At 36.5% G+C, this 25,893-nt stretch overlaps 1 protein-coding gene across 1 annotated transcript in view; it reads right to left on the bottom strand.

Moving 5' to 3' along the window:
- LOC311069532 (CUB and sushi domain-containing protein 1) overlaps window positions 1-25,893 on the bottom strand; it is a 684,283-nt gene that overhangs the window by 96,951 nt on the left and 561,439 nt on the right. Inside the window, exons 31-36 of the mRNA XM_084092746.1 lie at window positions 23,772-23,888; window positions 20,003-20,116; window positions 17,969-18,064; window positions 15,037-15,240; window positions 13,311-13,435; window positions 6,492-6,588 (exon numbers count right to left, since the gene is read on the bottom strand). Of these exons, the coding sequence (XP_083948872.1) occupies window positions 6,492-6,588; window positions 13,311-13,435; window positions 15,037-15,240; window positions 17,969-18,064; window positions 20,003-20,116; window positions 23,772-23,888 (753 nt within the window). The remainder of the gene's footprint in view (window positions 1-6,491; window positions 6,589-13,310; window positions 13,436-15,036; window positions 15,241-17,968; window positions 18,065-20,002; window positions 20,117-23,771; window positions 23,889-25,893) is intronic.

Here is a 25,893-nt window from a genome sequence, read left to right as displayed (position 1 = left end):
AGCATTAGTTCATTTTGTTCTACCCTTTCCCTTAAACAAAATTCAACAGGCTGTTTTTGCAACTGTCTCATTAGGGAATTCCTGCCAAGTCGCAGAATACTGAACAGGCACTGATAAGTAATGTGGGCGGACATGTGTTAAAGAAATGTTCTGGGTTCGATACAAGTTGTGCTCCACTGACAAGTGGCCTGATATCAATTACCAGATAAATAATTCAGTCACCCCTCAGTTTGGAAAAACAAAGCAAAATCACATATACAGTAATACCTGTACAGTTGCACCAGGGTAAATGTTAATACACAGTTTGGAAAGTATCCAAATACATAAACCTAAAGTTGGCATGAATATCAATCCATCTATCCATCCATCCATCCATCCATCCATCCATCCATCCATCCATCCATCATATTGTTCATCCTATGCGGTCCATGGTAAAATTTGTTAATGTAATGTAATATTTGATTATAAGGACGTTTTTGTTACCTGTATTGTACAATAAACATGTCTTATATTGTGTTGGGTCCCTAATTGATGTCCCAAGTAAAATTGTAAAAACTGAGTCCTGAATAAAACAGAAGTATAGTTTCTTAGTTATTCTTAGTTTCTATATTTCTATAGTTATTGTACAGAAGACTTTCTAGACACTGGAATTCCTTTGCAATGAGTTAGTCTTGCTAGTAGCACTTTACAATAAGGTCCAATGCATTAAATAACATTAACTAACAATGAGCAATACATTTATTGCACTATTAAATTATATTTGTTCATGTTACTTAATAAAAATACAAATGTTCATTTCATATAAACATTGTTAGCTCACATTAGCTCAGGTCTATTACATACTATTAACAGTTACAACTTTTGATTTTAAAGACCCCCTGTGGTGAAAATCAAGTTTTTAAATGATGTTTATATATCTATGTGGTGTTTTTAATATGATTTAAGGCAAACAATGTGCAAATTCTTAAGTCAACACTATTGCTGAATATTTTGTACTTAAAACTGCAGTGAAAAAATCCTTGTAACCAATCACATCAACGTGTGGGTAGGCTTTAGCATATCATCATTACTATGCTGCGAAGCAGGGGAGTCTCAAGAGAAGCCACATTATCCCAGCTATTTTTTTGTTGATATAAGAAATCGGGTACATTGAGCAATATAGCAAGTGAATTATGTATATGATGTATATTAAGATATTATGATGAACTATATGCCTTTCTCCACTGATGTTCTAAGCTGCTGATTTTTATAAGGCAGCTGTCTGACTCTGAGGTGGCGAATGGGAACGTGGTTTATGTAACATTAGCAACACATTATTAGCTGTTTGATTACATAATCAAGCAAAAGGCTAATCATATTAATTACCGTTATGTGTCCGATGTGGAAAGCGATACATGAAATGCATTACCATTCTGATACATCGACTTGTAGGCGACCCTGTATGAGTGAGTGGAGGCGGGGCTCATTTACATATTCATGCATCTGTGTATACTAAATGAAGCAAGGGTGTACAGTTACATTCAAGCTATTTTAAGGCATGAAAAAAAATTCACAGAAAAAAAAAAAATGAGTTGAATTCAACTCAAAGATGAGTTTTAAGGGAAACAATTATTGACTACAGGGGGACTTTAATATCAGTATTAGTAAATGTTGAGATTTGGAAGCATTTGTTTTTAATTGTTAGTTCATTTTAACTAATATAACTAATGTTAACAACTGGAACCTTATTGTAAAGTGTACCATCTCACTTGTGGTAACATTACAGTATGCATGGTTAATTCAAAGCATTTGAAGAATGTTATTTAAGAATGTAAAAAGATGGAAAACTGTATCTCACAACAAGACGGTAATAAATGAAGTAAAGCTCTAGCAAAAAAACAAACAAAAAAAACCCCTGCAATGCATCACATCAGAATCCACCATCTCCCTGGGAATGAATGTACAATTCAAATACCGTGTAAAAGTAAATAAGGCTGGAATAAACAAGATTGTAAAAAGAATCAACAAATACAGCTTAGAGTATTCAGTGCATTATAGTACGCCGCCGCACAGCAACTCGGGATGAATGCTTAAATACACCCACATAGCCATGGCATGCTCTTAGAGAACTGTTTAGTTTGAGAAGAAAGATTTCTTTAAAACTCACATCTATAGCATTTATGCATACATGGATTGTTTATATATTTACACAAACGCCCAAAATGGTGTCTTTCATTTGCCAGGAAATGGTTCCCTGGCATGTTTTGCATTTAAAACATCCTGCCCATCTGACTGCTAATATTCCAGTCGATCCAAGTCCAAGTACATAAGACTGATGACCAAAGCCTGAAAAATGTTCCTTTGCGCTTGAATGATTTGACTAATCATTTTTGGATGAAGTTTGACAGCTGCGTAGAGATCATCCAGTGTCCAGTTATTCAGCAGTCTATCATCTCTATTAGGGCCAAGGCAATCTGCGAAGATCTTAAAAGCCTCAGACAAGACTCAGACGAGCTTAAATGGACTTTGCCAGACAGAATATGTTACTCTTAAAGTACTGCATCACATTGGTTGCCAAAGAGGACAAGGAGAGATGCCTCCTCACAGATTAGGGGGATTTTGAGAAGAATGATTCTTTGTGAAATACATGCCCATGATTCCCTCTAAGATGAGCACTGATGTTGCTCCCGCACAAATGGACAAAAAAAGTTGCACATTCATCAGACTCAAAAATGTGTGGGGTAAAAGATGATTGGGCAGCGTTTGAACTGATGTCCAACCACGTCTATTGATTTTTGGTACGGAACTGAAGCTTTGAGAGATATTGTGCGGAAATGTGAAGCACTGATTAATTTGCGACATGAGCAAATCCTTAAACACTACAGAGGCTACATGTTCATAACAACAAAATAACAGAAAAAAATATGTACAGACATGTGGCCTCTAGTTATACAATAATATTTATATAAAAAAGTAACACATAACATGTACTTACGATAAAAACAACAACACAAGTAAATTATGCATAAATACATGCATAACTAACCCTAAACCAAACACTAATCCTAAACCTATAGTAAGTATGGTAATGTTGTTAATTAATATTACTCAGTATTTAATATATAATTACACTGTAAAAAGGAGACCTTAAAGTAGTGTAGCCAAAAATATGATTAAATATAAAAATCATATTACATATGTATTACATATTAATCATGTTTCATCAAGCTTTCCTGTAGCTCAAACAGTAGAGCGTTGGCGCTTGCAACGCCAAGGTCATGGGTTAAATTCCCAGGGAAAGCAAGAACTGATAAGAATGTTAATGTGTACCTTTGGATAAAAGTGTCTGCCAAATGCATAAATGTAAATGTATATAGTTTAATTGTAAGTTTCTGTGAGGTATTAGAAATTTTTGTTATTGACTGTAGTGCTATTACTTACTAATTCGGTAATCAGAGTTTCATTTTAGTTAATAGCAGTTACTTCTGACCTGTAATGCTGCCTGGATCATAATCATACACTGTTCGCTCGTTGGCCAGAGGAGAACTGGCCCCTGACTGAGCCTGGGTTCTACCAAGGCTTTTTTTTTTCTCCATTCTGTCACCTGATGGAGTTTTGGTTCCTTGCCACTGTTGCCTTGGCTTTTGGCTTGCTTAGTTGGGGACATTTAATATTTAACAATATTATTGATCTGCCTTACTTCAGGTGGACGATGATGCAATTTTCTTCTAGAAACAAACTTTGTTGTATGATTTTCATGTTATCACTGTGAAGCTGCTTTGATGCAATCTGTATTGTAAAAAAGCGCTATACAAATAAAGGTGACTTGACTTGACTAGAATGTTAATATTGCATTCCTCTGTTGTCCTTTTGCAAATATTCATTGATGTTGGAACAATATTCAAAAGTGTTACCCATAATTTTCATAAATTAAAAAGCCTCCTTTGGAGAAATAGTGATTATAGTCTGATCTCAGCCATGTTTCATCTTCAGAATCCTGACGTGCAGTTAGAATTATGTAAATAATGACAGCAATATCTTTTAAAGACACACACACACACAAAAAAAAAATGTGTGCAGTTGTAATTAAATTGGTATTTGTTGAGCCGCAATTAATCCCACATGATGAAATGTGTGGGGAGACAGAAACACAAAACATATCTGACAGTTTAATTAAGGGTATTATCCTAATGGATTTGTGACTAGAGGAAGAATGAAACGACCGATTGTGATGGGCGAGTGTGCGAGGGATATAAAAGGCGATCACGCAGGCGACAGGAGAGCGAAGAGTGCATTTTAATGGGCAGCCAAACACCATGCCTAATGACGCTGACTCCTGATTCCCTGCCATGTCTTACCAATGCTCACAAATGACTCCAGGCTTGTATAATTTGGACCATTGAGATCTAAATGAGGGGAAATTACCGTTTTATCATCAAATTCAATCATAGACTGGCATCAGGTGTCTCAGGAGATGGGGTGAAGATGGTTTAGCATTTAAAGTGCTTCTTAGCTTTTGAGAATATGGCTTGGGGAAGGTGAGGAGTGCTAGACAGTGTGAAGTGCCAGTGAACACATGCCTTAGAGCAGCTGGAGCTCCCTGGCTGGGTGACCTTTCACCAGCATGCTAGTGTGGCGCAGAGGCGAAGTTCATTATAGCCGTGTTGAAAGTATAGCTAGAGGCCTGGCCACAATTCTGTCTACTGGGAGAGACCCAAAAAAGGTTAAGCCTCCTCTCTCATAGGAAGATATTTCCCCCTCTTCCTAATCCTGCTGTGAGACCTTTTTGTAAAAAATGTTTTCCTTTTTATTTTTTTAAATGTTATTTTGTTTTACCTTTTTTTCGAAATAGCTTTATCAAATCAATATTTATTTGATTTGTTTGCTCTGTTTAATCCTCATTAAATACTTTGTATATTTTACAATTTATTATTGTTTGGGTAGTTGGTGCATAATGTGCCTTTTTAGATTTTTGAGCTCTTTTTAAATCAATATCGTATTTTTAGGTTTATGATATAACATTTATAATAATGTATAAGGGAATGTGTATATCTTAGGACATGTAACTGGTCACTGTTTTTTTATTTTTTTATTTTTTACCATTTTAAATGCTGTTAATTTTTTACATTTTTACATTTCGTCACTGTGAGACGGAAACCTCGTTTCTCAACATTGTTTTTTTTTGGTTTTTTTTTCATAAATTATTACTTTTATGTCTGTCTGTGGGTTTTGAAATTATTTAACCAATGAAAAGTATTAAAAAGAGCTTGTGACTAAACCATGTAATTCATTGGATCCTCAAACTGTTGGAAAACCTTATAACTCACCTCTATTGGTTATAACTCTTATAACTCACCTCTTACAACACCACCTCTATTGTGAATGAAGTACAGAATGTCTCTGCTTGTTTACAATGCAGAAGTTAATAAAGAGCAGGTTCTTTGAATAAGTACAGCACTTTCTTTACTCAAGAAACATTATATATATAAATGCTAATGTTGTATGTATTTGAGGAGCAGAGAAGAGTGTCTAAGTCCAGAATTTGTTGTTGAGTCTTTGCATAGCACTTCATCTTTAATAACATAAGATTTTGCCCAAATAACAGGAAAAAAATCATAGTTACAGTAAACTTTATAACATGTAAGTTAATGAAAACGTAATGTGATGCACTTACTAGCTCAGATGCGGCCATTCTAATGACTGACAAAAACACATATGTCAGAAATTCTCAAAAAAATTGCTGGTCAAAAACCTCATAGCTCCATTTGAGCTTGATTTTGGTAAAATGTTAACAATATAATGACACACGCAAGTGTCTGACCATTTAAAGCCACAATATCAACTTTGACAATATCTTAAAAGTAGCATTTTTGGAGATACAAGTTTTCCACCCGCCAGCGACAATATGCAGTCTCTCAGATGCATTAAATAAATATGAGATCATAAAATGCTAGCTTTCCAGAAGTATTTCATATCCACTATGAATAACTAGAACAACAACAAAAAAAAAGGATAAACACTTTTCAGTAGAGTGAGAAAAAGCTAAACTCTACATAGTAAAACACAAGCTGTAATTATGGCATTTAAAAAACTTTAAAACATTCAATCTTTCAGTTTTAAACATTCAGATTTTTGGTACTGAACATCGTGATAATGAAGTGGGATAGAATAAATGTGGGTGGTGGTTTGCCAACTGGAACTCAAAAGGGTGTAATAATTGATACTGTTAATCAACCAAATGTAAAATGAGGACATTCATCTGTTATGTAAGGGATGGCACATAGACAGTGTTCCAGGACTGGAGCTAATTTCAGCCCTTCCAAGAATCCAGGGGCATAAAACCAGTGGCGGGGTTTGGCTCTCAGTTTTATTGCAATATGAAAGCGTAATGAGCTATAAAGAACTACATGATATGCAAATGAGCTGTAGGAGGGGACTTCTGTAAATCAGATGCTGTATCACTCCAACAGACTATTATTGAAATTAGCAGGATTAATAAAGACAATACAAACCTGAAAAGCTCCCGAGCTTTGGAGCTGTCATATCGCCACCATCATAGATTTCTAACGAGTCCCAGTTATGCTCGGTAGCAAAGCTCATGACTTGGATCTGCCAAGAAAATGGAGACATACATCATGAAATGACAAATTTATGTACAATGAAACAATTCATTAACAAAATGTCATATGCTATACATTTGCAGCATTGCTTATAATCCTAAGCAATCTCTCTGAACCTAAACAGGTGGTTTCTGCTAATACCTTTAAGACATCAATATGTAAATGGATTCATAGCTGGATATGGTCATATGTTAATGTACTCATGGTGTTAATACCATGACGATTTCTGAAAGATCCAAATCCTTTTCAAGGGCACTCGCGCTGCGTCGAGAATTGACGCTGTGGGAACGCCTCTGCGTGATTGCGTCCTGAAGCACGTGTGAAATCAGTCCAATGGCCTGATGGGACATCATAGGCGGGTGACGTCATGACCAGGAAGCTATAAAGTGCACCCAGACCAAACAATGTCAGCTTCTATGCCTTCAGCAAGCGCTCTGTGTGAAATTGTCTCTGTCTATTCATTGTTTATTTGTCACAAGCATATGTGTATATATATATATCAAGACAGGAGTATAAAGGCGAGCAAACAGCATTTTGAAACGTGTGTTCCTCCCTGCCCTCGCTACATCACAGGTGGGGAAACATGCAATATATGAGTTGTTTGTTTGGGAGCGGAGCACGCACATCAGGTCTCCTGTGGGCTGACAATGTTCACTCATAAAATTTCCTTACGTATTTTAACACTTTTACTGTTACTTTTGTCCCAGTAGCTTTCCGTTCACACTATATTTAATCCTGTCATTAGGGGGCGTTCTAGCCGGTTAGTTAAAAACATAAAAAGGAGAAGAGAAGAAGCATGAGGTAGGAAGGACGTTACGAAGGACGTAACCATATGGAGAAGCTTTCTCACCGATGCTATCTTGTGTTTGTGCCCTGTTTTCAGGAACTTGTGGTTCCATAACTCACTGTTGTACTATTGTTAGTATTTTGTTTGTATGCATGATGTTTGATAAGGTTTATGTTCCTATGTTATTGGTAAATATATTAATGGGTAGGACTAAGCACATTTTGTTTGATTGATACAGTGTAAGCATGAGGAAACAGTTCAACTATACATAGACCAAAAAGGGATTAATTGTCTTCATTCTGCCAACAACACTCTTTCCATCTATTGTTCATTTCATGAGCTACAATTAATCAACGATACCAACAGCCGTTTGGAGACTCGTTTGCAGGCTGATGTGGCTTCATCATTTGCCCAAATTTGCCCAGTGGCCTCTGTCCATCATGGCCTCCTAATCATCCCCATATATATATATATATATATATATATATATATATACTAATTGGCTTCATCACTCTGTCTCCTCTCTACCAATAAGCTGGTGTGTGGTGTGCGTTCTGGCGCAGTATGGCTGCTGTCGCATCATCCAGGTGGATGCTGCACATTGGTGGTGGTTGAGGAGATTCCCCCCCTTCTACGTAAAGCGCTTTGAGTGCCGAGAAAAGTGCTATATACATGTAATGAATTATCCTCATTGCACTTAACCCTCTGGGGACCAAAAACGCACCCGCGCGTTTTGCTCGTTTTTTTTTTTTTTAGCAATGTAAATTAAGTTCATAATGCTCTGTTAATTTTGATCTTTCATTTTCGTGTTATACATCAATCGATCCTGTTAAGTTTCTATTTTTTTTTCTGTGTACTCACAATAAAAATAAAGTGTTTTGCTTTTTGCCAAATAAAGAAAAATTAACATGATGCGAGTTCTGCACTCTCTCTGTCAGTGAACTCCAATTTGAAACGCGTTCGAAAATGATCTGTAACTCCGCGAAAATTCAGTCAAACAGGCAAACATACCCACGGGCATCAAGCTTGAGATCACATCTTTTAAATGAAGTAATTTTTATAAAAAACAAATATTCTCAGCTTGTGAAATCTGTATTAAAAGAGAGCGATTCCAGTTGAGCTCATTAGAGCTCATTCAAATGTAATGTGACCACGCCCCGGAGAGCGCGCGGTATTCAAACGCAAATTCTGAGAACCATTTCAGTCCTGTGAAACGCCCATCAGCTGTAAACACAGCGCGCCGCGAGTGATGCATAATATAGGTTACATAACAAACAGTGAGCAATAGATCCCGCTGAGGAGTGAGGTAGGCTAAGTTATCTTTTCTCAAGTGTTAATGTGGAATAACGTTATGGCCTATGTAATCGCGTTTCTGTGAGATGAATGAAGGGTACATATTTGTAAAGATATGTACCCTTCAGGTTCTCAGAATTTGCGTTTGAATACCGCGAATGAATGTTTGCCTGTTTGAAACAGAATGTTTGCCTGTTTGACCTAAATATGAATCGCGTGTCTGTGTGTGAAAGAATAAACCGCTTTAATCAACTAAAATGCTTGGCTATACTGAGATGAGTAAAAATCGACTGAAATATGCTTAAATAAAATGTCTGTATAAGCAACATATTAAACTGCAAATTAACATTTATATGCCCTAATATTTCATAAAAACAACGTTATAGTCAGGCGAAATATGAAAGACAACATTTTGTTGACTAGATTTGGGTACAGTTTTTACTGTAGAATATACTGCCACATCAAAAAAAAAGAAAAAGAAAAAAGAAAAAAAAAATATATATATATATATATATATATATATACTATTTTTGTCAAAAATAAAGTCATCAACTAAGATGTTAGATGTTCCAATGTTGGCTATATTCAAACTAATGAATACATATGATAAAATGTAGGCCTATAATCTTTTTTCTTTCTTTTTTTTACAAAGAAAGAGTACACTTGAAATATTGTTGAAATTGTAATTATTGTTGTAATTGTAACCTTTTTAATAAAATAGCAAAAGATATTTACAAGATAGATGTAAGCAAAATCTTAAATGGTCAATATAAGTCTTCTTCTAAATATATATTTTGTCCTTGCATTGTGGCTCAGTCAGTGTCACACCTGAATGAATGGCTTATTATGCAGAGTGGGTGGGACATTGTATTCTCAGGTGTAAACCACTCCTCGTTCACGCCCCCCTCGCATATTGGCTTTCCAAGCAAAACCTGTTTTACACAATTTAAATCAATGTATTGTTTTATGTGAACGATAAAGCAAGACTATTTTCACATAATTTTGAAGCCAGAACTCGAAGCGACAACATCCATTAGTCAAAAGTCTTGTGGACACATATTTAGTATGAGTTTTGTGGTCTTATTTCAGCAACTTTCATTTTTATTTTTTTCAATAACCACGCATAAACATTATTCTCTTAAAAAAACAAACATATACATACATGATGCTCACATATTATGGTAGCCCTGTTTGTGCTATATAGAGTGAATTTACACCTTTGCCATTAACATGTTTATAAATAACTGAAAAAAGCACAAATGTCAGGGCATGTCAGAACATCTCAAGGGCCCCAAAAACACCTTGGTCCCCAGAGGGTTAAGTACTGTTTCATCTCACTCTTACATCTCCAAAGACTGAGCTCTTGGTAGCCAAACAACTATTTGGTGTTTCCTTCGCAGCTGAAGGGCTGTGTGTATGTTATGTGTTTGCTGACTTTATGTTGATTTGAGGTGTAAATTAAATAATAATAATAATAATAATAATAATTTGTTACATTTATATAGCATTTTTTCTGGGTACTCAAAGCACTTTACATGGAAGTGGGAATCTCCTCAACAGTTTTAACAGTTTAATACACACGGCTCATTGAAGCGTGGAAGTTTCTGGTCCCTTAATTCTTTATGCAGCATCAAAACATGTGTTGCAGTGTAAAGAAAAGCATGCAATATCGGGAGTTTTAGCTCCGCTCCTGTTGGCTTTCTTCTCAAGGGAAAAACGTCTTATGCAAGTGGCTCAGATCTCGCGTTTGCCGAGGCAGTGTGCAGATTACGGCCCTGCAATAAAGAATCTAGTGGCTCGGATCTCGCGTTTGCAGAGGCAGCCCTTAGATTATAATCTAGTGGTGAGATCTCAACGGGTCTGCAATAAAGAATCTAATGGCTCGAACCTCGCATAGATTACGGGTCCGCAGTATATTTATAAACGAGCAGACAGGAGTTTCCTTTACTCTCTTGCTCCTATGATCGCAAACTAATTATATGTGTTTGCAAGCTATGATTTATGATTATTTTTGTTTTTGAGTTTCTTATATAACATTCAGCCTGTCATTCAGACCGTGTATAGTTGTCTGTTTGTTCCCTGGCTGCATTTAATTTGAGAATTAAATGGAACATTTGTCTGGCTTTGAGAAGTTAGATGCCTGTGTGAAAATACTATATTCAGCATTTTATCCAGATCATTCTTTACTTGTCTGGTTGATATTTGCCAATATTTCATTTTGAGGAATTAGATGATAAATACTCTTCTGATTTTTGTGAAATTAGATGTCTGTATTAATATACCATTCAGCCTTTCATCCAGACAGTGTTTACTTGTCTTGTTTGATCTTTGGCTACATTTAATATGGAGGAATTCCATTTGGAGAAATACCAGGGGGTAAATGGATAACACCCAAATATACGGTGCCCTCAGGGGGCCATTCTGCCAACCCCACCAGCTTGTGTGCTTCGGGGCGCAGCGGTCTCCAGCGAGTTCTAGTCTCGGTGTCTGCCTGGAAACGTTGCGGTACTGGGACACTTCCAAGGAGGGTTTCAGAAGGGTCACTTTGGTTGCTTGCTGCTGGTCATCCATTTCAGGGCACTGGATTGGCAGACAGTCGAGAGACTGGTTCCCTTAGTAGATATTTTAGCAGTGTGGAAACTACTACCAAATATATCTCAATGGGTCCTGCACAAAGGGGGGTTCTGTCTACTGTTGTAGGCCCTGAGCAGGCTTTGATTATGGAACAGGAGGTAAAAGCTATGCTGGGGAAGAGGATCATAGAATGTTCTTCCTTTCGGCCTAGTCTTGTCCCCCCGGTATTTTTATTACATCAACGTTTGGTCGTTTTTGGCTCAATGTGGAGCAGACGATGGTTTGGCATCGAGATGTCGTCCTTGCCCACATGAAAGTATGGGGGTGTCAAGGCTGAACGCAAAGAAAAGTATTTTTCTCTATTACAGAGGACCACTTTTCAGGTGTGGTGTGGGATTCGACAGCATTGCAGGCACATCTGTCTCCTGCTCGTATTGGTTAGATCCTCACAGTGGTGAGCAAGATAAAGCTAGGCCACTCACTGTCAAACAGAGACTGTTAGGTCTGATGGCAGCTGCGTCCAACGGAATACCTTTTGGCCTGCTGTACATGAGAACTTTGCAGTGATGGCTCAAGACCAAGGGGTTTCCCTGAGGGGCAACCCGTTTTGCATGATCAAGGTTAAGCGCAGGTGCTTCATACTTTGGTTATGTGGAAGAAGCCTTGGTTCTTGTCCCAGGGTCAGTGACACGATCAGGAGGAGTATGGCGGCTTTGTAAGCCTTATAATAGGGGTATCCCTATAAGAGGTGTGTGATGCGGTGAGTATTACAACCTATATTTGGGCTTCACCCCTGGGTCCCAGGTGCTTCTAAGTTGTGCTCACCTGATTTCACACAAGACAGGCACTGGTCAGTACGGCAGCGTGGGTATAAACACTCCCACAGTGTCAATTCTCGACGCAGCGCGAGTTGCCTTGAAAGGGAACGTTTCGGTTACGACTGTAACCTTGGTTCCCTGAAAAGCGAACGAGACGCTGCATCGCCCAGCCATACTTCCAGCATGCCTGTGATCGACTTACTTCAGCCTATCAGAAGCTGACATTGTTTGGTCTGGGTGAACTTTATAGCTTCCTGGTCATGACGTCACCCGCCATTGGACTGATTTCACATGTGTTTCAGGACGCAATCATGCAGAGGTGTTCCCACGGCGTTTCAGGGAACCAAGGTTACAGTCGTAACCAAGACGTTTTTCAGTTTAATCTTCATAAATGGTCTGGCTGAACTGTGGAAGTAACTGTGTGCTGTGAATATTACAGTATGTCAACATAGTACATTAATCTACAGTAGTAGATTAATAGTACATTAATTTACAGTATTTTAGCAAGGAAAATCCTATTTTTTAATAAGTTGACTTCTTTAGTACAACAAGATAGTCTAAAAACAATAATTATGTCAGTATTTCTACAGTATCGGTAGTACAGCATTCACCCTCTTGTACCTTATTGCTTAAAATAACAAAAATAACAACTGTAAATGAACACAAAGTTATTAATAGGAAATAATAATAGAAAAAAGTCCTCTTTTTTTTTTACTTGCTTCAAGACATGCTTCAAATTCTGACAGCTTACAAACAGTATTAATGAATTATGTATTTTGCATTTGATTATTCATCTTTTTTTTTAATCTTATTATATATTTTTTTTTTTCTGAATGCTTACTCTGATGCTTCATATAGCTTTCAGATTACCTGAAAAAACTTTAAGCACTGTAAATGTGGATTTTTGTTCTATAGCTTTCATTTGCCCTATAATTTGTTCTTTCCTTACTAACTGTTTACTTGCCTTAATTGAGGAAAAGTGTGAAGCAATGTTTGGTCAATAGAGAAATACTATGCATTGCTTTAATTTTACCGAATTTGGTTGTTATCTAATTAATTGTTAATATTATATTTAGTTATTTTTTATATAATTTTCTTTAAAAAAAAAAAAAAAAAGTGTTTAACAGCCTTTTTCCCCCTGTGGTCTTGAAATATCATTTCAATCAATGATTTTAATCATTTCAGCAGGTATAGCTTTACTGCATTTGATGAGTTCACACATGGCTCTTTTGTACTTGCCTGGATACCGGCTCCTTCTGTTACAATGATTTTCCACACACAGTTTAGGCTGTTCCCATAAGGCTCTGGGAACCCAGGGGAGAGGATGGTACCTCTCCTTTCTGTTAGATTCCCGCTGCATGGAACTGTGGAGCAAAACAGAGGCAAAATTGAGCTCATGCTGAGGATGGAACAGTACAAGTGCCTGAAATGAGTCCTGTGAGAAAGACAGCCGTCTCCTTTGACACAAGATGTGATTACGCCTAAGGTAACATGAACCAAAGCCATCATCCCCCTGCTAAAACATACATTCTCTGCATGAGAAATGTCTTTCTGGTACCACTTTATATTTACCACGAAACAATCTTATATCATTGCATTTCTAAAGACTTTCTAGCCATAGAAGCTAACCACATTCAAGTCAACATGACCAACAATCCAAGTTTAAAAATGACAAATTACAGAAGTAAAATGGGTTGTGTTTTCTTGTGTTATGTAGTACTTTTTTCAACATATTAACAATGTCATGCTTTATCTTTGCTGGTAGATTCCAATTTTTTTCTTCCATTGATGGATGTTTAAAAAAAAAAAAAAAAAAAAAATTGTATTAAAGAAGATTTTTTTCCTGCATCTGATTTTTGTGGAGGGCTCTTAAAATCATTAAAAAAGCATTAAAAATGTGAAATCGCATATTGTCTGATTAGTATGCTACATTTGAATTTGAACTTACCGTTAAAAAAGTATGTTCTATATTGTATGAATATGAAATATTAATCTATATATTAATGAAATTTGGACATACTACATCCACCATGTTGTTACAGCCTAAAGTTGGAAGTAGTAGGTCATCCGGGGACTTTTCGCCAACTGTTATGTATTCTATACTTTTAATACTTCTAGGGAAGTATTCTATTTCGGACATAGTGTATGTTTCCTGTCTGATACCTTTGGCGTCACATAACTTATGAAGGATTGTCATGACATGCACTTTCCTGAAGCTCCAGAGCAATTAGTTGCATGACATTTATGGCTCAATCTCTATTCAGGTATTACAGACTGACCAGCAAACAGTGTTTCATGTTGACTTTAATTCATAGATGAAATGGATGAATGTGGAATGATTTTTATGTTGTAGTTAAGAAGCTAAATATATTTAATTTCTATTAATATTCAATAGATATCTACCTTTCAGTTTGTAATACTTATGAAAACTGGGGAATTGAGATTTGAAAGCAGACTGAAATGAGGATGTGCCTTGGGTGTGATAAAATCGTGACAGCACTATAGAATACAGCGACAGTTAAATGCTCAGTATTAAAGCCTGGAGGTTACGGCTTTGAACTGAAGGCTGTGGCCCAGAGGCCCTTGGATTCAGCTTTCAGCCCCTTGAGGATGGCAGTATAGAAGGAAATATTAACTAGAGGCCTGACATTTTAAATCCTCATAGAGGCCACTGCCATTTCGTCCTCCAGCAGGATTCCTAACCCTTATTAGTTGCCTCAAGGTTACAGAAGATCATGGGAAACTCGCACATTTACATTCTCTATGACTTGAGAAAATACGGGGCTATGAATACCAATCTGAATGATGGTCCCTGTTAGCAAGCAAATAAAAGTAACATGGAATTTGTACTGGCTGTATTTATTTATTTTTTTGTATTTCTATCACTCAGTCACAATGAATTGCTTAGTCCTGAATAAAACATGACTAGTATGCATTTTCCTTGATTAAATACAGGCTAGCTTACCTATACAATTTGGGATGGTGTCATTCCACTGTGCCAGAGCGTTAGGGACCGCGTGGCACTTGATGGCTTTGGATCCCTGGAGAAGGTATCCGGGGTTACACTCGAAACGAACAATGGAGCCAGCTGAGAATTCTGAACCGATCCGCCTGCCGTATCTGGGCTCTGGGATAGAACTGCACTGTGTATCACTGGTGCGAGGAACAGCTATTGGACAGCAAACAGATCTCTTATCAAAATGGAGCAGATGTGCCAAAAGCTCAAGCTCAAGCTGCCTTTACAATATAGTAACAATGTACTAGGTTACAATAGAGTAAATGACTAGGTTTTTGTCACAATATAAATATATATAAATGTTTCTTGAGCAGCAAATCAACATATTATAATTCTATTATATGATTTCATTTGACAATAAAGACTGAAGAAATGATGCTGAAAATTCAGCTTTGGCCAAACAGGAAAAAAAATACATTTTAAAATATATTCAATTGGAAAAAGTGTTATTTTAAATTGTAATAATATATCACAGTATTTTACTGTATTAAATTGATGCAGCCTTTGTGAACATGAACAAACAAACAAAGGTTTGAACGGTATGTGGCGAGCAGGACGAGGGCTAGGGTCGTGAGAGATACAGTAGTATAGGCAAATATAAATACATATACATACAAACATAATACTGCTAACACAACCCATATAGGCGAATCAACTCAGTTGATTTCAAATGAGTTTTACTTTTACCATGTTGCTAAGCTAATGGCTCAATACTTTAATAAACCCAATATACAAATATTCACAGCAGCAGACATTTATTGGGTAAAGTCCATTTCTATTTTTGGTAAACAAAGTGACATGTTCTTTTTTTTTTCGACCCTTTTCAGTAATGAATGAATTAAAAACAACATTTCGCTTTGAAACACAGATAACGTTCCATATTTGTTTGTAACCTACTGTTGTAGGCTTCCCGGTGCAGAAGTACACTGTGACTATTTTAGCTCTCTTTTTATAGAAAACCCACATATGCATTTTTGTAGTACATTTGTATGAGCATCTTCATGACCCTAGCACAGAGAACTTTGCTGGTTTTGTTTTCGAACATTGTAGTAACTTTGGTTCTTTTTGTCTATTTATGCCTTAACTTTCATCTGACGGCTGTGGATATATAGGAAGAGGCTGGTAGGACCATCCACCATCACCTGGATACCTCCATGAGCCAAATGAACTGTCCTAACTGTCAGAGAACATTTCTCACACACCCACTGTTCTCTCTGCGCACATTGCTGTACGCTATAAAATGGTGAGGAGATATGAAAAGAGACAGAGCAGGCTTGCCGCGGTCTGCGTTGTGTGTGTGAAAGCTCGCTGATGCGGCCATGAAAAATTCCTATTGTATCTTTTTATAAGGCAGCTGATAAAGCGATTTAAAAAGAGTCATTTATATACTCTTTTATGACACATTTTAAAATGAGGGAAAATGCCTCACACATCCTGCGGCACCCTGCTGCTGTCTGGGAAATTTGAAACCTGAGACATTTAAAGGAACAGTTTATCAAAAAAGAATTTACTCACCCTCATGTCATCCCCAAAAATAGCTCACCCAAAAATGCTTTTAAAAAATGTTTTGTTATTATTATTATTAGGGGTTCAAGCACATAGCACTGAAACCCTATTGTATTTGTTACCAAGGATCAGCATTGTCCCCAAAAAGTGACTGGGCAGACCAAACCGTAATGCTGGGTGCACACTACAAGATATTCGGGGCGATTTTGGACCGATTTCTACCCTTCTGACAATCTAGGTAAAGTCCCATTTATCTTTATTGGTTCTACAGATTCATATTGTGAGTAATAATACAGTTACTAAGCTCTATAAATGCATCATTGATGGCTGTAAGTAAAGTGAAAACATAGGATGCAATTGTTCCAAACCTAAAGCAAATCATGAAGATGTGCTCATCATACATTTTAAGTTGTTTATCTGTAAATGTAATTAATGAACAATAATAAAGAAAATAATGAAAAAAAAAAAAAAATTATTAATACAAACAGTTGAATTTTGTATATATTTTTTAAATACTCATACTAGCAAAACACTGCAACAATATTTTTAAAAGTATAATTCCAAACTGCTATAAGCAATACCATGCATATGGCTGAGGAGATATAGATTTTAACAAATGATTTAATGACATCTAATGCAAACATTAGCCATTAAAGACATAATTGATAACTAACTGGTAGAGCAAACAAGGGTCTCTGGAACTATTTTATATTTGATCATTTATAAATCAGTGTATAATGGATTATGAGCAAATGCATGACTTATAAGTAATTATAAAAAATAATATAAATGTAACTATAACTGGTCCTATAATGCAGTATAGGTCTTAATGAGTCTTTATAAATATATTTGTAGAATAGTAATTCTTATAAATAAGTATAGATGGGGCTATAATTCATTATAAGCATGGACTTCATAGAAAGTGTTACCGAAAATGTCTCCAAGCATAAAACTGTGAGGCAACTCTCAAAATACTCATGAGAAAAGCGTGCAAATCATTCTCCCATTCGGCTTTACTCAGAGCTAAATGCATTACAAATTACATCAAATTCAAGCCCCTTCCTGATTTGACTCTATTGTGTATTGGTTATGACATTGTGATTGCGCTGTTAACTTCTCTGTGTGAAATATAAAGGCTATTTCCCACAGTAAGCGGGCTCAGGCATACTGATCAGCGGGCCGGCCCTACACTACACAGCCGTGATTTCACTTTATACACACTGCTAATATACACTTCACCCTATACACGCTGCCAATATATACACGACACAAACGCACCAAAGGCTAACTGAATGTTTTGGAATTGAAGATTAAAAACAAAGCCTTGGCTCTGCACGATGACCTGTTATTGACTGAGAGTTGAGCGTGTGCTTACCTTGGTAAACAAAATGGAAACCTTTGGCAGAAGGACCACTTTTTGCGCTGAATCTCAGCATGATTTGGTTTGAAGTGGCCAAGGGCAAGGTTTCTCCTGCAAAAACACAATATGGCAGACATTAAAATCTCTCAGAGTTGCTTGTGGAGGCAAATGTGCCACAACAAACTGTAGCCTTAAGAAGTGTGCATGACGAATGGCTTAATAACTCTGATCAGCCTCCAAGGCAAAGGGTGGAGAGGGCAGGTCAGCAACAATGGGCCTAAAACTGATGGATACCCAAAGAAATACTCAAGCTGTCTTCAGCATGTTCATAGATGCAGTGGGTAAATTAAAAGAAAATCCCAAACCGAAAGGCTGACTTACCCTTGAGCTAAACTATGAGCTTTTACAAAATCAAAGTGTACTTTTACAAAGTTGTATCCAAAGGAGGAAACAAAGTGCTGATATAGATGGCAACTGAACACTACAGTTGAGCCTGGAGGGTTAAACACTCTAACTATGAATTGAGTGGCCTGTCAAGATTTCTGGCCCACTGCTCACAAAGCTGAGATAGAAATGATATGAATTTACAGCGCTTCCCATGGGAATATAATGTTGCACAGCAGACCATGAAGATATACAGTATAAAAATGCCATACAAACAGTTTGTGTGCAATGGCCGCCATCAATCCTGCAAAGACTGTGGAATTAGCTGTGATTTTCTTGTTCTTGGCATTTTATTACCTTTCACTCAATAATACCAGCAATAATTCAGCAGGAAGCTGCAAGGATAACATTTTCTTTTTAGAAAGAATTAAACGAGTGTAGAACCAAAGGGCAAAAACGTCAACATGGATCCAAGATTTAAGATTTAAACTTGATATAAATACAGTGGTCCAAAAAGTATTTGAACACTTAAGCCACACTTAAAATGTCATTATCAATAAATAAAACAACAAAATATCAAACCAAGCAGCATTCATTTTAAAAGAAGATAGCAAAAACTTGCTTTAATGACAAAAATATTTTTGTATTATTTAGGTTTGAAATGATAAAACCAATACATATACTGTTTAGAACAAGGACAAAAAGTATTTTGACACTTTCTGGTTGCCAGACATTAGTGGATCATGTTGATAGTTAATGTGATTCTCTACTTCTGTGGTTACTCTGATAGGACACCTCTATGAACTTAAAGAAAACCGACTTATTTATCTATACAAAAAAAAAAAAAAAAAGTCTGCAAACTGAATTCTTTCTGAGAAAATGTTTTGCATAATTTGCCGATTCCATTTGCTTTTATATTGTGTTGTCTAATGCAATGACATTTTTTTTTTTTTTTTCTTAGATTTATTTTCAAAACGATAGATCTAGACAGGATTTTATTAGAACTCATTTTTAATCTTAATCTATATAGTTAAAGTAAAATAGGTTCAAAAGGTGGAAGAACTTATTACTGAAGGTTACAACTCTGGCACCGTTTTACTTAAACATTTAAAACCGCATTTTAACTTAAGTTTTTATTGTTTCAGTTTTATTTAACTTATTTTTTAAAATATTTTAATTGCATCTAAAATTTCAATAGTTTTGTTGCAAGAAAAAGAAAATTAGCATATACTGTAGATGACTCCAAAGTCCAAAACTGATTTAATGAGGTCTTTCAGGATGACTTATGTGTGCAAATATATATTTGTTATTTTCTTTTTTTATGATTTAGTAAAAATATTACTTACAAAAAGAAGACTTATGTTTGCTTGAGCCTGACAAAGTGTGTTCACTATACTGTATAACAGAAATTTGAAACAATAAATACAAATACAAAATAATCAGCAAACACTTTCTAAAAAATGATACTCCCTCTGCATTTCCCCTTTGGAAAGAAGCCATTAAACCTCACTTGAGACCTCGTTCACTGCTTAATTGTCTGCACAATTGTCTTTTCACTGATTTAAAAAGCCATATATGCCTGTTTGCTTCTTTTCAACGGGTTCTGTGCATTTCAAAGCAAACTCAAAGCAACAAAACTGTGGTGAATGTAAAGCCATTACTTACCGGAATGAGATCCAGCCAGGGAGCTTAGCAGCCTAGAATTCTGATTGGGCCCATCAAATAACTCAACGGAGTCGTTCATGGCAGTCTGGAAATAGGCAAATTGCCCAAACACCACTAAGGAAACACAATGAAACACACAGAGCGTGTTACTATCATCACCACTGCTGGGAAGAGACACTAACAAAAGTAGTACAGTGAGTTAAGAATAAAAGAAACATAAATTTCCCATTCACACTCATATTTCAGGTTGATGGTTTTATAAGTGTCCATATGCAGTCTGCACAGAAGTATGTATAGCCTAGACACATCAGCCCCATCTAGATAAAGTGGCACATGAGATTAAATTCACTACAATAGAAGATTTTGATTACAGAAATCATGCCGTGAAATTGTGAATAAACCGTAAACTCATACCGCAGAACACCACTTATACTACTGCGGCAGCTGTCCTGAAAACAAATGACAGAGCTATGTGGGAATCAAGAGCCCAGTTTTTGCTTGTGATTGACAAACAAATGACTGAGCTGGTTCTTTTTTAATGAAATAATCCAAATGACTCACAAATCAAACACATGGGTTGTTGACTTGCTACAAATACTCAAAGGGGCTCTATGTAGAATTCAGAAACCGTTGTTATTAGCGGCACTGGTGGCCATAAAGTGAACTGCAGCAGCCAGCAACTTATTGTATAGGGACGTCCTGCATGACGTCACGCCATTTGGAGCAGCCATCTTGACGGAATAGAAAATGCTAAACCACCGGTGATACTCGTGATACTACAGCTCGTCGCGAAATATTCCTATCATGCCCGAGCGACGCTGTGCAGTTGGATGCGATCAGATACGTGATCATACAAAAGGAATATCTTTATACCGTATCCCAAAAGAAACAAAACGGAGAAACAAGTGGTTGGCGGCAATAAACAGGCACAACGCTGATGGCGGTGTTTGGCTTCCAACTGTTTGTGATATAAGGTACAAGAAGTAAAATGTAAACAAATTATAACAGTGCATGTAAAATATACAATAAAGTTTAGATGAAATTATACAAGGTTACTTGACTTTTTACGTCTATTCAGTTTTTGTAACATGTCCATGACAACCGGTTATGTCCATGACAATTTTGTCCATGTTATTGTCCATGACAATTTTAGAGCTCTATTCTATTCTGTTCTATAAAAAAAAAATATCTGCGTTAGATTAAACTGAGAAGGGTCATAGCACTTGCATATTGTTGTCCTACTATTAGTTTAACTGCTTCTATTGTTCTCATTTGTAAGTCGCTTTGGATAAAAGCGTCTGCTAAATGAATAAATGTAATGTAAATGTAAATGTAAACCGATAGCCTGCTAAGCTTTTGTATGCTTTTAATGAAGCTCCGGTGTAGCGTGATGGGATGTGAATAAGGTAGCTGTACGTTAAATGTCACCGAACTCAATGTCAGGAAGTTTTTCTACACATTTAATGCCTGTAAAAAGAACTTGTGGTGCTTCATATGGATCTATGATTCCTAATTCCTTTATCTTCCTCTTGTATATTGTATATATATCTTTTTGTGATGCTAATAAGTGTGATTACATGACGTGAAGAGTTAGCTGACGGCCACTGCGCTAATAATAGATAACTTAGTGGTGGGGGAAAAAATCGATTCTGTTCAGTATCGAGATATTTTGCGCACGCAATTATATCAATATGTAGCGCAAAGTATTGCAATATTTAGGCTAATTATAAAATAATTCTACTAATAATTATATTATTAGTATAATAATATACTCTCTAATATATTATCCACCCCTAATAATAGATCCATTGCCACAGAGTAGCTGACGGATGTATTCCGTCAAAATGGCTGACACGTGGCTAGGGGTCACGTGACTGGGAGATCCCTATACGTACAAACAACGAGCGCATTTAGCTCAGCACACTGCCTTGTTTTGAATGTTCGGTAAGTTCCGCCGCGAAATATATGTAATAAAAAGCAGAGCAATCAGGTTGTGAACATATTCCTGTGCCTTTAGGTTCGGCATCTTTAGGTTCGGTGTTAAAATGCAAATGTGAACACTAAGCGGACTAGGTCTAAATAATTGTTTTTTTTTTCTTTTTGGTCCAGACCAAATGAACCAAGCGAACCGGACTACAAGTGTGAACACACACTGAATGTGGTTAAATGCTTTTTCGTTCTTTGCTTAGAAGTAAAAATATGTTTTAGGAAATACCTTTGCAGTGATATACTGATAACGAACATCCAGACGCCGTCCACACTGCTGAGAGCGACGTTTAGATGAATATGTAAATATGTGGGGCGTGTTTTACTCTCAATGACAAAATAAATGCACAGCAAAAATGACAGCGGAGAAAGTAGCCATTTAGAAAGCATCTGATCATAGAGAAAGCTCTGCCATTCACCAGCATCATGACAACAGATGAGTTCATTAAAATTGCACTACGATAAATTGATTATAAATTATATATAAGACTATAGACTATACTGATTTGGCTATGTGAGACTTTAGTTTAAATTAATGCCATTTGTTTGCATGATACATTGACATTACAGTTGAGAATGGCTCTTTAGGCATCATAGAAAGGAAGAGAGGCTCTTGGGAGCGAGCGTAAACGTCGCATGATTGATTTTCCTTGAAAAAAACGTCCCTATTCCTTATCACAATCAGTCTACAGACTTTCACAGACAACCTAGGAAGTCGGGGAAGGTCTCGTTTTTTAAAATTTTGTTACAAGCTGTTCACACATTGGCAAAAAAAGGCAAGTAATACATGACAATTCTTACATATAGCCCCTTTAATGCTTATTTTAATGACTGACATTGTTCAAAGAACAATGTAAAGTTGAATAATCAGTTAGAGCTATTGTGTGCTTTTACTGTTAGTGTACATCCAAGTACGAGAGTGTTAACATCATTGTACACCTTTTTTATTGTTTTAAAATCATGAACCTCTTTCTGTAATGTATACAATATGTGTATGTTTGGTCACGTCTGGTCTCCATACCTTCTGACCTGAGACCAGTGATGAAGCTGTGATGTGTTGGCTTGCCAAAAAGGGCACATGGTTCACACAGTCAATGAAAGACTAGGGGAATCACAGAGGCATGCTGTGCATGTCTGGTGCTGGTGTCGAGAGCCAGCTAAGCAGAGAGGGGTGAAAGGGGTCATACGGGCCACTGCGATGACTCTATTATCTCCTCTGTAATGAGATGTCGGTCCTCGCTTCATACTCAAACAGTATAGAAAACCTGAAGGGCCACTGCTACTGGCTCTGCAAATATCAGTTTGACTGGATTTCTGTCGGCTCACAAACACTTCCACAAACTTCAAATGCTAAAGCCTTATTTACACAGCTATGTGTTATGCATGAACTGCATTTTTTTTTTTTTTTTTTTTTGCAATGAATTTAGTACATTTTGGTTTTGAGCAGTTCTGTCCCCACCATTGACAGAAAAACAAAAAAGCTGAAGGGGAAACGTTAAACAGATTATTCAAAATAATTTGAGTTTATTAATTAATTCTTCACAAATGAATTTCAGTAATGTAAAAAAAAATAGAGAGAGAGAGAGCGAGAGAGAGAGAGAGAGAGAGAGAGAGAGAGAGTAAATTTACTTCAAACAGAGAGTATACCAAATACATATTACTTAAAAATTAAAAAAACTTTTTAAGTAAGTCCTACTCCCATTTTATTATTTTCAATGTATTATTCAGTATTACACTAAAAAGAACTGAACTGTGACCTTTGTAAGTAACTGTATTTACTTACCAAACTCTCCAGATACTGTGATGTAGTAGGAGCATGTCTGGCCTGTCGTGTAGTTGAGAGGGTAATTTGGGGATAATACCACTCCCTCTGATACAGTATACTGTCCACCGCATGGTGCTGAAAGAGAGAAACAACCCAAAAGGCTTGTATTTACTCTTGTTTAGTCCATATGACACTAGGAAATGAGGTCATTTTTAGAACAGTATTAGATATGTGATGACCAGTGAGACTCGGGGAGCTCTCCAAATTTCAAAAGAGGGAGAAGAGGAAAGCACAAACTAAGTAATTTTCCCATTATGATAGGTCAGATCTAATAAATGTACCATACTTTGTGCTTTCTGGAGTCAGTTTGTCACATGTCTGAGTGTTATAGACTCTAATGTTTCATGTCATTCTATGTGCTTAAGGTAAGTTCCAATTGCTCTTTAGCGCACTTCCAAGTCCATATTTGACCATTATAATTTAATTCTAAATTGTACATTCAAAGAGCAAATCAAAATGCATTGGGATTAAGTGTGCATAGATGTATCAGTTGACAGGAAGTGCACAGGGGATTTACCCGTCAGCAGTTGCATAATACTACACAAAGTTTGGCTAAAATAAACTAATATAAACTGATGCATGGATGTTAAAAATAAAAGTCATATTTACTTTTATATTACACATCAACCACATGGATCACTTAATTTAGGGGTTTGTGTGTGATGAATTATGCATTTTTTATTAAGTGAAATATATAATAATATATTTACAATATAAACACACTTACACATTATATGCATTTATGTGAGAGTATAGTGATTTATATAATATTTATTTACATGAGAATATCCTTATATTTGCTTGATGACGTTGAAGGGCATTACAAATGAATGAATGTTGCCAAGAAAAAACTTCAATAGATATTCCCTGCTGAATGTGTAGGTTTAAAAAAAAAAATCACGATTGCAAGGCAGACCTTATTCAAAAACAAGGCACTGTGTTACCTTAATAACAGGTAAGTGGAGTAATTACCAGAGGAAATTGAAAAAAGGCTGTTTTGACTGACACACTTTAAAACACTGCTGTTTTAAACAATACATTAATAATCAATCACTGTACATGATTCACATCAAAGACAGAAGTAGCCCTCGCTACTAACAACTCAACAGTAACCGTAATTCAGGCCCCGTGGGTCTGAGTATTGTGTGGACTCGTACAAGCTAATGACACCAAATCATTGCATTCTGCAACAAGCGGTTGACTTAACTCCTAAACATTTATTGGAGCAAGAAAGTCAATAACAAGAAATTGGAAAATGTACATACCTTTATACAAGCAGGGTTAATTTGCTTGAGCTTGACATTAATTGCACAAACCAGCTTTATGGTAGCACTGCTAGAATGGCCTACAATTAACACATCATACAAACCGCGTGGAAAGGTTGTTGGAATTGCTATAGCCTCTGACAGGTATTTTAGTAAAACTGATTCGTAATTCAGGTCTGAGCATGAGGAGGGAGTATTGAGGAGGAGCAGCCAATGAAGACTATAAATCATCTGTGTGTTGGTGCATTGGCGTGTGTTATCTCTTTATGATGATCGTAATGGGTAGAGGCTAAACACTTACTGTAGGTGTTTGACTGTGCATGACAGGAAAAACAAGTGAAAATCAACCACAAAGGTCACTGAGAGGATTACTGAGAGTGCAGAGTGTAAAAAATTGAGGCTGAGAAGGTCAGCAAAGAGTATTTGTGGAGATATTAATCAATGTCAGTGCATCTGTCACACCTGGCCCAATGCGTGTGACCTTGTAACCGATGGACCACCTGTAATAAGCAGTGTTGGGGAACTTAACTATGGGGGGGGGGGGGGGGGGGTCAGTTCACCAATAATAATCGTATTACTCATTTTACTCAAAGTTATTAATTACCAGGCCCAAATCTGCAAATGTTTTGTTGCACTGACTGAAATAAATGTATGAATTCATTATTTCAATGAGCTCATCGTCGTTTCTGCCTTAAATGATTGAATTGTTTAAATGAATACATTTTAGCTAACTGTGAATAAATATGCTAAACAAATAAATGTGAATTTAATTTAATTTAAATTTTGCAGTAAAGTTAGAATGTGTTCAATTTAGC

This window comes from Abramis brama (assembly GCF_963993115.1).
Source record: "Abramis brama genome assembly, chromosome: 19".
In the NCBI taxonomy this organism is placed as follows: Eukaryota; Metazoa; Chordata; class Actinopteri; order Cypriniformes; family Leuciscidae; genus Abramis; species Abramis brama.
Note: the sequence above shows the minus strand (reverse complement) of the source record. Positions and strands in the feature narration are given on the sequence as shown.